The 14,500-nt window shown below is 43.1% G+C and overlaps 1 protein-coding gene across 4 annotated transcripts in view; it reads right to left on the bottom strand.

Moving 5' to 3' along the window:
* The window catches only part of epha4l (eph receptor A4, like), a 56,734-nt gene that overhangs the window by 37,488 nt on the left and 4,746 nt on the right, over positions 1-14,500 (bottom strand). For all 4 annotated transcript variants that reach the window (XM_039782807.1, XM_039782787.1, XM_039782794.1 and 1 more), the window contains exon 3: positions 13,809-14,472. In XM_039782807.1, coding sequence (XP_039638741.1) covers positions 13,809-14,472 — 664 coding nt within the window. The remainder of the gene's footprint in view (positions 1-13,808; positions 14,473-14,500) is intronic.

Genomic DNA, 14,500 nt, shown 5'->3' with positions numbered 1-14,500 from the left:
GTACGCTGATTTCTTGCTATTTTGATACAAATTTAACAATTTTAACAATTTCCTGCTCCAATTTTTTAAGAGTGAACTGTGTTGCCACCAATATTGTCACTGTTTGGATTGCGTAACTAAGAAAATTGTAATATTGTTCTGAAGACTTCCTGCAGACTAAGGTCTCCACGTTCTTATTGACACGTAGGCCTCAACTTCCTCCCTAATTCCTCTAGCTTGGCCTTAAGAAGGAATATTAGTACAATGGTTATATCGCAGAAATCTAAAGTATTCCACCCAGCCACTTTAGAACGGACAAGACCACTCCTTAAAAAAAAAAGAGGCCAGGGTACTGAAGGTGATTGTAGTGAAAAGAATGAGACAGTAAAAGAAAGCTAAAGAAATGGACAGAACAGGGGGAGGTACAGGCAGCAAACACATCCATCGTTGTTTGGTAAAACCCTGTTTAATTTGGCGAAGTTGGGTGGGGGCCACTCAGATTCCAACTTTGCACCCATGCCAGGTCCTCAAAGGTGGCACCATCTAAAGCCGGGCATGGCACCAACCCACTATAAGGACCTTTTGTGACTTAAGATTTGCAAAGCAGGTGGATAATGAACTATAATTCAAGGCAAACAAGACAGAGATATATATACACAAAGACAGACTCACAAACCTCTGCACACCTGCACACTCTTATGTATGCACACAAAGCCCTTCAATGGCCCTCTGGACTACACAGATGCACTTTGCAATGACATGCATGCATGCAAACATACACAAAGACACACAAACACACACACACCAAATGTGGTTTGTGTTAGCAGGGTAAGCACAGGGACATGAGCACAGCAGCAGCGACAATGGGAGGTAAACAAACTCAGTCAAGGTATTGTCTTGGTCCTTTTTCCCCAAGGTCTCCAGGGGCTCGAGTCTCATGTTGGACATGTTGGTGCGTCTGCATGTGTGTGCGCGTGAGCAGGCAGTGTATCTAGCATGTTTTCCTGACATTGTTTACAATGAAAAGAGCTGCATTTCAATTCAATTATGGAAAAAGAGGCAGAGAGGTGGGAGGTGGGGGAGTATGCTAATGTTGTGCAAGGGGACACTCACATCGGCACACACCGCTAAACAATTGGGAGAGCTGAACTATTCTACTTGCAGCGAGTCAAGGAGAATGGGGCAGGAAAGTGGAGGATGTGTGAGGGAAAACACACACACTAAGAATAGGTGAGGAAGAGGAAGCGATAGGGAAGCATGGGGCCTCATATCCAATTTTGTAAACAACTATAAACCACATGTCCCACTGTAGAACATAACGAATCATTGAAATCCCCAAAAATGCAACCCAAAATAGTTTACAAAAGTTAATGTGTTAAGTTTAATTTAATTGTAAAGTAGGTCTGGACAATATGATTTAAAATCTGCATCATGATTAGGGCTACAACTAATGTCATATCAAATATAGAAAAATGACAAAGGAAATATCCTAATGGCCAAAGGGATGTCATCAAATTGAAGACAAAAAAACTATTTTGTTTTTACTAACAATAATACTGTATGTTAAGAAAAGTATTTATTCATTTAAAAATAATTATTGATTATTTTAAGCGATTGAAGCCCGTTTTCCCAAAATGACTTTTCTCTCATAGTCCAAGTCCGAAATCTCCACTTCTGTAGCACCTATATACACCAATCTTTCCAGTCATGTACCTAGTTATATTATGAAGACATGTACAGAGGGATTTGTAAATATATTATTCCTAGCCTGATTTATATAACATTTTATTCCAAAGAACATGGCGAAAATCAATTTTTTAAGGCTATTGACAGTATATTCTGATTTACAGGATAACAAAAGTAGATATCCATAAATCCCTCTATAATTCTTTTCCCATCTAATATGTGAACACAATGAAAAAATAATTTTTAACCTGGCTTTATCCAATACTCAGATTTCGTTTTTTTTAAATATATGCAAATTATTCACCTGTAGTGTCTTGGCTTAATCGACTTATCCGTTTTTATCATGATAAGCAACCAACCAGGGCTGGGTGATAATGACGATACATATCGTCCAAACGATATAAAAATGTCTCCTGTATATTTTTCTGTATCGTTTCCATCGTGATGCTGAAAAGCCAGCGGCCGAACTGCACTACATCAAAATATACATCATTTGGACGACATTAGAATTACAATATATTCTGATCCTTGCACCTTTTGTTTATTTTGTGCTGAAAATACACTTATTTTCTTAATACTATTTAGTATACTAAATACTACCTTTCATTTTAATTTACACAGGAGTATACAAAAATAGACATTATTTGGTTATTTCAGAAAGACTATTTATTTATTGAATAACCACAAAAAAGTGATATATATCGCTACCCAGATATGTAATGAACTACAGGTATATTGGGATTGAAGATTTTGGCCATATAGCCCAGCCCCATGACCAACTAAACAGTTCTGGCAACTTAATATGTATACATACATTTTTATGCTTCATTTCTATTTTCATGTTGCCTCACTTAATTGTAGAATGACCTGTTAATGATATTGGGCTGTTTTGCTGAACAGTGTCAGTTTATTGATATTTATTTAAAATTTAGATGAGTAATAATAAATACAATTTAATTTTGGTTGATTCATAATTATTTTTCAATTGAATAAAAAGTGTAGTTTATTATCCAGCTCTAAAACGCCTTTTTGTATGTCATTACCACAAAGCCATATCACATTAAGGGAAATTAAAACTTTGCTTCCATATCACATAGCCTGGTATCCAGAAAAATGTGGAAACAAAAGGGTAAACCATTGCCTGCAGATGGGGATTTTCAAAAGACAACCAGTTTGGAGAGCATGCCTGCTGGTCAAAGTCAGTTTTGGTGTAGCTGCTACATCCCTGTAGTCAATGAAATAATAAATTCAAAACACATTCAAACAGACCTCACATACAGGTGAGATACGGCACGTCAAATTGCGGTGCACACACGTGTCAACATTCAAGTGTGCAGAAACACACAACTTTAATTACTATTAGTTGGCTGTAGTCTCGGGGGCAAGGTTAACATCCATCTTGCCGGTTTCTTAGAAGTTGCTTAGTGGGTTATGAGGAGGGGTTGGAAAGGCTTGACTTATGGGTGAAAAGGAAGGTATTTTTAGGTTGTTTGTTTAGGTAATCTACTTGTAGCTCCCAGTCGACAGCCTGTCTGGGGCCTCAAAGCACCTTCTATTGTGCATGTGTGTGTGCGTGAGGGTGTGTGTACCAAGGAACACTGCACATACCATCGTGTCTCTGCATTGTGTGTGAATACATGCAGTTATATGAACTGTGTGTGTGCGTGTGTGTGTGTGTGTGTGTGTGTGTGTGTGTGTGTGTGTGTGTGTGTGTGTGTGTGTGTGCGTGTGTGTGTGTGTGTGTGTGTGTGAATATATGCAGCTATATGCACTGTTTGTGTGTGTGTGTGTGTGTGTGTGTGTGTGTGTGTGTGTGTGTGTGTGTGCTCAGTCAGGGAACATAAAAACTTTCCTGGGTCACTAGCTTTTCAACAGCTAATGTCAGCCCAATTACGGTCTGCTGGTCTCCACTGTGGCTGTCACTGCTTTAACCTTTGACCTCTCCTGGTGTCACTCAGGCCTCACTCTCTCCAGACCACTTTCCCCTCCTCTCTCTTGCTCTCTCGCTCTCTCTCAAAACAGAATCCAGGTCATTGCTGTCATGGAAGTGATACCCCCTCTGACTTGAAACTGCGTCAGCTCCTGTTCGCACGGTATGGCTTTGCATGATGTGTGTGTGCATTCCAAAGTTAGTAGAATATATACGTGTCCACAAACTTTGCAGTTGGGTGTATGCTTTGCCCTCCCTAACCCCAGGCTAGTTGAACCTGGCCTTGCATAGGGGGGCTACAGGGAGTGTAACAGGAGCCTGGGGTTAATGGCTGCTGCTTAGACAGGGTTACTCTGCTAATGTGTAACGTTTTAGCCATTAGCTTTGATGTGAGGACAGACACACAGGCACAGCGATGATAGGAAGAGGCAAACAGAGGGCACAGAGATTCAAATGCAAAGCAAGCTTTGAAGTAAGTGTGTGGGCACCACCAGAGTCGAGTTTCTGGGTTATGTTTTGTATTTCTTGGACTCCTCGCCTTCTTTCACGCCAAGTATGTCTACTGCTCTCTTCCTGACTTATCTGTTATCTCTCCTTATCTTTATGGTGTCCTTCACCACTTAGTGATGCTCCATACTTGGCAGCAGCTTTGTCAGTGATTCGAGCAGCATACGATGCCCTGCAGAGCTGCCAAAAACAGGTTTCTGACTTCCTGTATTCTCTTGCTTAACACTGCCAATAATGTATCTTTACACACTAAGGGTCAACATTACACCAGCGCTCTTTTTGACATTTAAATTGCTCATTCATAGGGGCTATTTCTTCAGTAGAAAGTAGCTCCAATGAAAACAGTTCAAATTCAGGTGGAACAACCCTACAATACACACAGGTAATGATATTGAAGGTAACATCAACCGCAGCTGCCAGAGGTCGCGACAGTACCACGCTAGGCCTGTTCAAAGAGCGATCACCGTCTGTACCCGTAACCCCCCACTTCACCTTTCACATCTCCAGCCGTTTATCAGGACCACTAGACAGGAGTCAATTCATCTTCCTCTCTGCTCTACTCTACACACACACTCCCTCTGTCACACACATTCACCCTCTACTTGGATATCTACGCACCTTCTCTTCATTTCAATCACTGTCATATCTGTCTTTCTTTGTTTTGTCTCTCCTCCTGTTTCTTCATCCCCTCACATTGTGAGCCTTCAAGGGATTGCATCTCTTTTTTTTTTCTTCCCCTCCTTCTAGCAGTATTTGACAGCTCGCCGCGGATAAGGGGAGATCAAGGTTTCTAATCCCAGAGACGTGCCCCAGCATGGACACACCTCCGCCTTTGGCTTTAGATCTGCAGCTTCAGATCCCTGGTGCTGCGAGACCTCCACATGCCCAAATTACCTTTCAGCTCTCCCACAGAGAGGCTACACCTCCCAGGCAACCCCATGGTGTGCTTGATACATTTGTAGTTTGCATGCCAGTGTGCATACACATGTATTCACAGCAAGAGGTCAGCTACCTGATCTTAAAATTCTTGGCTGAAACCCAGTATAGGTACATGTATGTTAGAGTTTATGTAAAATGAAAAATAGAGTTGCCAAGCAGTTTCCACTGTAAATTCCCATTTCAAAGACGTCGTTTAAGGGAATATTTCAAACTCTTGTCTGTATGCTAAATGGAGAGGTTTTTGGCCATTTAATCCATGGAAGTGCTGCAAACTCATCTAACACTGTCATGGAGGTAATGAACAGGACGTTTCTTCTAGAACCCTGGATACCCAAAATATCTCCTCCTACTTCACAGCTCTATTGAACTGACAGATGTTGTCGACAAAACTATGGGTGTTTGCAACAACATGCCTATATTTGCAATCTTCTTCCTGCATACAATTCACACATTCAAAGTGTGTGTGTGTGTGTGTGTGTGTGTGTGTGTGTGTGTGTGTGTGTGTTTTTCCAGGGAGAATGAGCCTGTGTGCCATTTCCTCCACCACCGTGATTAGAAAAGGGGATCTCAGCTCATTAAAATGGGCACTGTGTCCAGTCTCAGGGCACATCAGATTACATAGTGGCCCTTTATTGCAAGGCTTTTTTGTCATAACCCCTAACTGATTGCCACGGAGCACCCTTTGATTTGGACACTGAACTCTGTGGCCCCTGAGAAAAAGGATGACGAGAAAAGAGAAGAGACGACCACCTACTATGGACCTGGCAGGATAGAGAGAGAGATAGAAATCAGCAGGAGAGAGAGAATGGGAGAGATAAAACATTTGCAAGGTGTTTGCAATCAGCCTCTCATTGTCGGATACCGAGAGAGAGTTGGCCGTTCATCTGTAGAGCTGCTGGGCTGCTGTGTCTCCGGGCGCAGATTGTGCAACGCGATTGGAACGTTAATGGAAGTTTATGATACAGCATGTGATATGTCTGCCACGACAGATGCATAGAATAAATATAGGACAGATAGTGGTTTAGACAAACACTCACACACACCCTGTCTGTCTACACACACACACACTCCCATCTATTTCTGTCCGCACACACACACACAGTCCTTGCGATCAGTAACACATTGCCCAAGATCAAAGAGATTTCCGTGTAATGGTGAACTGACCGATGAAGTGTAGAAAAAGCACGGTTGCCAGACTGGAACTAAATCTCTTTCCACTTCACTTCTCCCCATGTTTTTTGTGTCTTTTTCTCTCTCTACCTCCCTCCCTGCCTCCTCATCTCCATCTCCTCCTCTCTTCTTGGCGAGAGAGGTCTGTTCTCCCTCTCTGTCAGCACAAAGACGGTGGCAGAGGCCCTCTTTCGCTTTCATATCCTCTCTCTCTGAAACAGTCCACCCATGCCCACTTGATCGCTGTCCACTTCTCCCTCTGCCTGTCTTTCTCTGCCTATACATCCGTCTATCTCTCTTTACAAACTCTGCCTCTTCTCTCGGTCCGTCAGCTGAGGGAGAAAACAAGGAGTTTTGGAGGAAGAGGGGGAAGAAAAATTTTAAGTGAGCGGTAGAGAAAGAGAGGGGCAAGAGAGCAAGAGGGAGAGTGTGCATGAGTGCAGGAGAAAATGGAGGGAGAAGAAGGGAAACAGCCGGCAGAATGGGGGAACGTCAGGGATGGATAGAATGAAGGGGGGTGGGTGAAAGGACTACAGGGTTGTATTGGTAGAGAGCTGGGGTATTGATTCAGGGCCTTTTGACATGCTAATTTGCTTGCTGACTGCTTTAATCGCTCCCTCTTCCCATCGCAGGCTTCAAAGAGAGGATGCTTTTTCAAAAAGATGAGAGAGGAGAGGAGAGGAGAGGAGAGGAGAGGAGAGGAGAGGAGAGGAGAGGAGAGGAGAGGAGAGGAGAGGAGAGGAGAGGGACATTTTATCATCCCTTTAACCACTTTCAGACACTTCCACTGCTATACAGTATGTTCCTGATGCCAGTTGACAACCATGTTTGCAGCACTATAACAGATCACATAAGCTGTCCTTACTCCACATAACCAAATTATAGTAGACTAACTTTTGCGATTATCTGCATATTATACTGGTGAGAATGTAATGTATCCACACTGTTCATATTACCAATTTTTGTGATGTTGGAATTTTTAAGATAAGCTTTACATTTGGAAACAGAAAGAACAATATCACCGATATAATATTTAACTATTAGTTTTTTGATTTTTTAAGATGGTATTGGTGCTTTCCCACCACTTTTCAAATGTGTTGTTTGTTTTTTTCCAGCTCCATCACTGTAAACCCAGATTTAGTTGTAATTCAACTTTTTAGTGGCCACTACTTATTTGTTCATGTTTTGTTAAAAACCATATTCATTACTAAATCCTGTTAGTTGTTTGTAATTATCATCTTAAGTAAGCAGTACAGATCGTATTAAGCAGAGATAACTAAGGATTTTAAGTTTCTGTATGGGGGGGGCGGGGTCGTTTGAACTGTTCTGTGATGAAGCAGTGCAAAGGCTCATGGGTAAAAGTTATACGTATGTTCTGAACGGTTTCTGTCCTAGTTAAAGTGTGTTTTGTTAATGTTTTGGGTGTGCATTCATGTTACCTGGGTTTTAGTTGTGCATCGTTGATTTAGTGTACATGTTCATCTAAATTAATTGTTGTACAATGACCAGGACTGATGGCCTCTAGGTAGCGAAAAAATATTTACACAGATTGGGAATTAATAACTCTGTCTCCTGAGTTAAACTTTCCACTCAGAATAATACATTGGAAAACTTCAATGTTTAGTAATCGGTGTTTTCCTTTCTGTGTTTTTGGAACAAATGTATTGAATACATTGTTCTTGAAGTCATACTGTTTTTTTATATTTACAAATTGTTACTTTAAAGGTGCTCTAAGCAATGTTGGGTGACGTCACTTCTTGTTGACGTTCAAAGTATTGTCAAACAAAACGGAGGCTAGCTCATTTGCATACTGGCATCTTTGAGTATGTTTCATTTTCCCAATAACCTATATAAACTAAAAAACGGTTTTGTAGGGGGAGTAGAAGCTGGATTTGTATTCTCTTTTAAAAAAACAAAAGCCAACTTTAATTAAGACATTTTATTTAAGATCATTCACAATCTATTTCAAGAATTTAAATAACACTTGTTGCCATTTAACTCCTTCTAAAACCAGTGAAATGGTCTCACGCCACTCAGAGTTCGGTCATTTAGGAGACAAATTACTATTTTCGGATATTCGTGACAGCGTATACCTACACGCTGGCGCTGTGGGAGCACTGCGGCCGTCAGCCCCGGGTCATGCGCGATCACCGGTGGCTTCCTGCCCGCGAGGGGAAAGAGAGTTGGGTGATGAGTGTAGAGAACTGTGAAAGGAGCAAACACTGAAGCGGGATGGCAGCCCAAGCAGGAAAAGTATTTCAGCACCTCAGCTAATGACGGCTGAATTACCACTACCCCCCTCCCCCCGACCTCCTTCCTCCATTCGGTCAAGGGAGGATTTGTGTGTGTTGAGAGTACTTTTTTTCATCATTTGAGGAGCAAAACAAGAACAGAATATTTTAAAAATGCTTTAAGCTATTATTTCAGCAGGAAGAGAGGGTGGCGGAGGATTGCTCATGAGACATTTTGAGAGATTGAGTCCTCTCGTTCTCTTTCTAGCTGTTGTTCTTTCCTGCTCTCCGTTGGTAATAGATTCCTCGTCTCTATTCAGCAGTACAAAATGAACCTCTCTGGTGGCAGGGAGAGTGATGAGTGCATTCACCTCTATTCTGCTGCGCTCTGCTCAGCTCTGAGTGTGTGTGTGTGTGTGTGTGTGTGTGTGTGTGTGTGTGTGTGTGTGTGTGTGTGTGTGTGTGCATCTGCTATACATATTTATGAATGTGTCTGTGTGTACTTCAGTCTATTACTTAACATGTCCTTTTATACATGAGTGTGTGCCTGGATTGCCTGGTTAGTTTGTATAAGCGTGAGCATGCGTGCACGGCTGTACACGTGGGGTGTACTCATGCAAATATTGGTTCCTGTCACCTAAGACATCCTTCCATGCATGTGTCTGGATTTTTATTATTCAGGATTGTGCTCACACTCACACACTTGTGCATGTGAGTGAGTGTGCATGTGTGTGGGAACAAAGGTGATGATGTTCTGTGTGCTGCTCCTAGCTGCCTTCCTTCCCCAACAGTGAAGGTAATCTCATTATTCAGCCCACTTCCTGCTGCTGCCACCAGAGACAGGCTGACGAACACTAACCACCTCGACGGACGAGCAGAGGGAGGGAGAAATAAAGAAAGGAGGATAAAAAAGACAAGAAAATTGCTAACAGAAACACAGTGGGAAAATAGAGGGAAAGAGATAGAGAAAAAAGATGTAGTCATAAAGAGACATTAAAGCAACAGGAAGTGTGAAGAGACAGAAGACATGGACAGAAAAAACAAGCAAACGAACGAGTCGGCCCAGAAGAAGATGCAAACACTTAATTTGTATGTGTGCAGAAGTGAGGGAGGAGAAGGACGAGGGGGAAGAGGAGGAGTAAGGGACCGAGTCTGTGTATTTAAAGCCATCGGGGACTGGCAGGCTAAATAGAATTACGTGGTGAATTTAGAATGATGCTCCCAAGTGAAAAATATTCAACACTGTCAACAGAGGGAGAGAAAGAGAATGGAAAACCCAGATACACACACACAATGAGTGACGCACAGGAGAGAAACTTCATCTCTAAAACCTCTTAATCCAATATGAATGAGTTTCCAGCTCAGCAAAGACTGCTGGGAATAGAGGTTGGTGGTGGGGGTCTCAGGTGAGAAAATGCTCCGATCACACACTGACATCGCAACCGGGACCCTAAGCCCATACACACACACACACACACACACACACACACACACATATGCAAACAGATTTAGGGAACACACAAAGTGGTGAAAATGAAGTTTAAGATAATGTAGTCAATTGTAGATCTTGCACTTCTCAGTGTTGCCTCAATCAGTCCCTCCAGAAAAACGTGATTATGCGATCGCATAATTCAATGCATAATCAGCCAAAGTCCGCATATTTATGCGGGAGCCGCGTTTTTTCAAATACGCCGCACTTTCGCCGCAAAAATTATCGATTTCCGCGCAAAATATGCGGGGCTTGCATGATTTCATAATCCCCGCATTTTAGTTGCAAAAAAGTCACATATATCTTAGCAGAAAGTTGAAAAATGTTGCGTTTACTTCACACAAGAGCAGCCATTTTCCCCTGTTGCCATGGGAACGTTATGAAGTGACGTAATTACGCAACGTGAACATTATCAAAAAGCAGGGTGTTGGGGGAATCACTTTTTTTTCTCTTTTTCATCAAACCGCAATTTTTGCAAGTTCCCGCAATTTCATAGCATAAAATTGTATAAATATCCCGCACATTCCATCGCATTTTTTAAGAAAACGTGCCGCATAATCAAGGATTTTTGCCTCTGCAACACTCACAAAAAAACTCCGCATTTTTCTGGAAGGACTGCTTAATACAGCATTTATCGGAAAGAAGAGATGCATTTTGTCTTTGTAATAAAGTAATAGGAGCAGAACAAAAATGAAAAAATAAAATGTGCAAAAGCCCATAAGAAATCCATTTGAATTTAAAAAGTGATTATAAATGTAAAGGTGTTAACCTAATTCCTGTGTGTGTGTGTGTGTGTGTGTGTGTGTGTGTGTGTGTGTGTGTGTGTGTGTGTGTGTGTGTGTGTGTGTGTGTGTGTGTGTGTGTGTGTGTTGTGTGTGTGCGTGTGTGTGACTGCTGATGGGGTTGATAGGTTGCAGGGTGCCGGTTAACAGCTCAACCGTGAACTTGCATTCGTCAGTGTGAAAAGTGTCTGTCACCTTCACGCCTCAAACAAGCCATATCCTCAACAACCACGCAAGCCAACAAATATAACTTGAAGGGAACAAACACACAACTTGAGATTTGCTGATTTTCCTGAAAACACATATGATTGCTCTGCAGGAAAAACTGTTGCCAGAGCACACCGCCGTTCAAAGTTTCTCGACAAAAAAAAAACAACAGTTAAGGTAATTATCATTTACCCATAATGACATACGTAGTTCTCACTAATCTCTCCCTACCACGTCCTGATCAACATCCCCCCCTCCTCTAACAGTAGGGACCCCCTCACCAGATGAGGAGCGAGGGGACTCCCTGATCCCCACCCTTCATCAACAGAGTGTGGGGGGGGGGGAGTTGGTTAACAGGGAAAGAGATCCCAAATACAAACAGACAGAGTCCCCTCTCCTTAGATCAGGGGGCCCCTTGGCCCTCAGTGCCCTGGTTGGCCCTCTTGCCTTGGCCCTTGGTGTACACCCTGGCCACCCTTGGCCCACATCGAGAACAGACACACATACACACACACACCCTGCCACAGCTGTCAAAATCCTGACGTCTTAATCAATCCTAAATCCACGACCCTGTCAGACGCAGCAGTAAGATGGATGCAGAAGGGGGTGACCCCCGACCTTTGACAGGGGTGGAGAATACAATTCCAACGTGCCCCATCGGCCCCCCCTCTACCACTTTTCCCCCCCAAACATCGCCCGCCTCAGTCGGCTCCGCTGCTGCCCCAAACAATGATGGAGGAGAGCCCATTCATCCTGGGCTGGGAACCAGGGGCCAAGGTGCCCTTGTAACCCTGCACGTACTCAAGACACGCACAGACACACAAGTATGCGAACACACACACACACACCCTTACAATTGGGCTTGTGTGCACCATAGAACAGCTTTAAAAAGAAAGGTTTTAAACCAAATCAAGCCATATAGTGTGACCAAAGGCTGACATACTCGCATACACTTTTTAATATGACTGAAAAAAACTAACAACACACACACCTTACCCCACGACTCTACCTCAATATCCACCCTCCCTCCCCCAAAACCAGCTCCTGTCTAATTCCCTTGGTCAACATGGTCATATAGGAGAGAAACCTCTCTCCCACAGAGCCTGTCACATTGGGGAATATTAACCAGCTCATCAGTGCACTTGAAGAGTGACAGTGGCCAGCACCTTTTAACCCTTCAGTCTCTGGATCTGTTATGCATGATGCATGTTATCCAGTTTCCAGAAAAAAAGGTTTTCAAACAGTGTAATTGAAGCTTAAAGTGAAAAGAGTGAATGTATTGGCACTGTAAACTTAAACAACCTAAAGCAGATGCAATGATATGTGAACTAAATGGATTTATTGGCTTGAAAAGCAATACTGCCAGCTCAGAGGCTGGCAGACACTACGAGACTGCATTAGTCATATAAAATCAAAGTTTCAAAATCCTTTATTGCGTTCTTTAGAGAGTAACAGCTGTTTATTTCAACTGAAATTAAAGAGAAGAGATAAGTAGTCCATTTCAATGTTGCAGGATAATGAAAGTTATGATATACAGTATGAGATCAGGGTCTCATTCTGATTTGAAACAAGAGTTAATTATAGTAAATTGCATGATAAAAAGCAAATCCAAGGCAGATTTACATAAGGCCTGTAACTTACTACTTTCTGGTCTCCTTCTCTCAACCCCTCAGCTCAGTTGTAACCCTTAGTCTTCCCACCCAAGCAGCCAACAGTACCCCTAAATCACCAGACCTGTTTGCCATGCAATTAGTCCTCCAAGATAAAGGCTCCCTCATAAATTAGGAGAGGTGTAGTGGTCCGTTCCCCTTGTTAATCACCCATGCCCAGCCTTTGACCCCTCACTGCTGTGACTCGCTGCTTTTTTTGTGTAATGGTGGTGGGTGGCGGGTGGGGTATACCAATAAACCATTGTGGCAGAATTGGCATACGTTCGTCTGGCCAGCTGATAACTGGGCCTCGGCTTGGCAAAATGCTGCATATGGTCCAAAAAACAGCTACTGAATACTACTAGATGCTAACCACAATACACTGTATACCATAAACTACAATCTACTGTGTGCAATGAAACAAGCAAGTTAAATTAGGGAAGAGTCAAAAAAGCCATTTCTCGTAAGAGCTAAATTCAAAGTTCAATTGGCAATGTTAAATGGGCATTTCTAGGCCATGGTCAGAATTCAGCAACATGCTAAAAGCTCTATCTTGCTTCCGATTTATTTTTTTATTTTTTTATCTGAAAGGATGCACTCTACACTGACCTTAAAACCTCATCAAACAACATGGTATAGGATCACTGCAAGCTAAGACTACAATAATCCCCCATGAAGGGCTGTTCGCCCCCTACCAAATAGCACTATTTCAACCCCATCTCACTGCTGTTTATTTTCACTCTTCTCATACCTGCTCGGAATGATAAACTCTTTTTCTCTACTTCCCTCCCTCTAAAGCTGTCTATCTCTTTTTCCCAGCTTCGAGCTCCATTGGGAATAAAAGAACGAACAGGTGGGGGTGAAAGACACAGCGGTAGTGCGAACCTCCTCTCCCGGTGTCACCAATTCTCCTGGGATGCATCCCATTGCACAACACCTCCCAGTGGGCCTGCTAATTACTCCATATCCAATCATCATTGTTTCTATCTCCCAACGAGACACTGGAAAGAAGAGTCAAAAATATCCAACAGAGTGCGAGGTGGGTGAAGTGAGGGAAGGACAAAGAGAACGAACACTGGGGATAAAGACAAAGAGGCAGAGCAAGAGGATGGGGAGAAATTATAGAGGTGGGTCACTGAAGGGACTGGCAGAGTTAGAAGGCAGAAAGGGATCTACTGTATAAATAGTGAGAAAAAACAGCCAGCCCCAGAAAACACAAGACAAATGTCAGTTCTTTACCTTGGCATTCTGCATTGCGCTCCTCGTATCCAGGGTTACACAGGCAATTCCCGATGGGCACCAGCCACTCTCCATCAGCCCCGCAGTACATCTTTGGAACCTCTTTCTCCTCTGAATTATCCACGCATGATCCACGAATTTCCACGAGTGAGGAGGTATCGGCTCCAGTGATGGTATCAGGAAACTGGGCCAAGTTACGCACTGCTAAAGGACATTTCTTGTAGAAGACCCTGACGGACACAAGCGCAATGCACGCTCCAACATCCTGGAAGGCCAAATAGAAGCCCTTGCGGGTCAAGGCGCCCACATCACGGACCTCTGTGTTCAGCTTCATGATGCGATCGCCGATGTCCACCTGAGTGAAGCTCTCATCCGCAGCGATGGTATCGATCTTCCCAAACTGGTTCTCGCGGATGTAGCGCTCCTTGTCGTTGTTGGACTCGTAGTAGTAAAGATTGAAGGTTTCCTTGCAGGTTCCCATGACACCCGGGAGGCTGTTGCAGTCCCGGAGGGTGAACTTGATCTCAATGTAGACACGCTGGGCACCGCCTCGGGGGATCCAGTCAGTGCGGAGCCAGTTGTTCTGGTTTGGCTCCATGACGTTACACACCTGATACGTCCGGATGGGAATGTTCTTTTCATCCATAATGCTCACTTCCTCCCACTGGGGAAAGAACAAAACAATAACATTA

This window comes from Perca fluviatilis, chromosome 2 (genome assembly GCF_010015445.1).
Source record: "Perca fluviatilis chromosome 2, GENO_Pfluv_1.0, whole genome shotgun sequence".
Taxonomy (NCBI): domain Eukaryota; kingdom Metazoa; phylum Chordata; class Actinopteri; order Perciformes; family Percidae; genus Perca; species Perca fluviatilis.
This window is presented reverse-complemented; position numbering and strand designations above follow the sequence as displayed.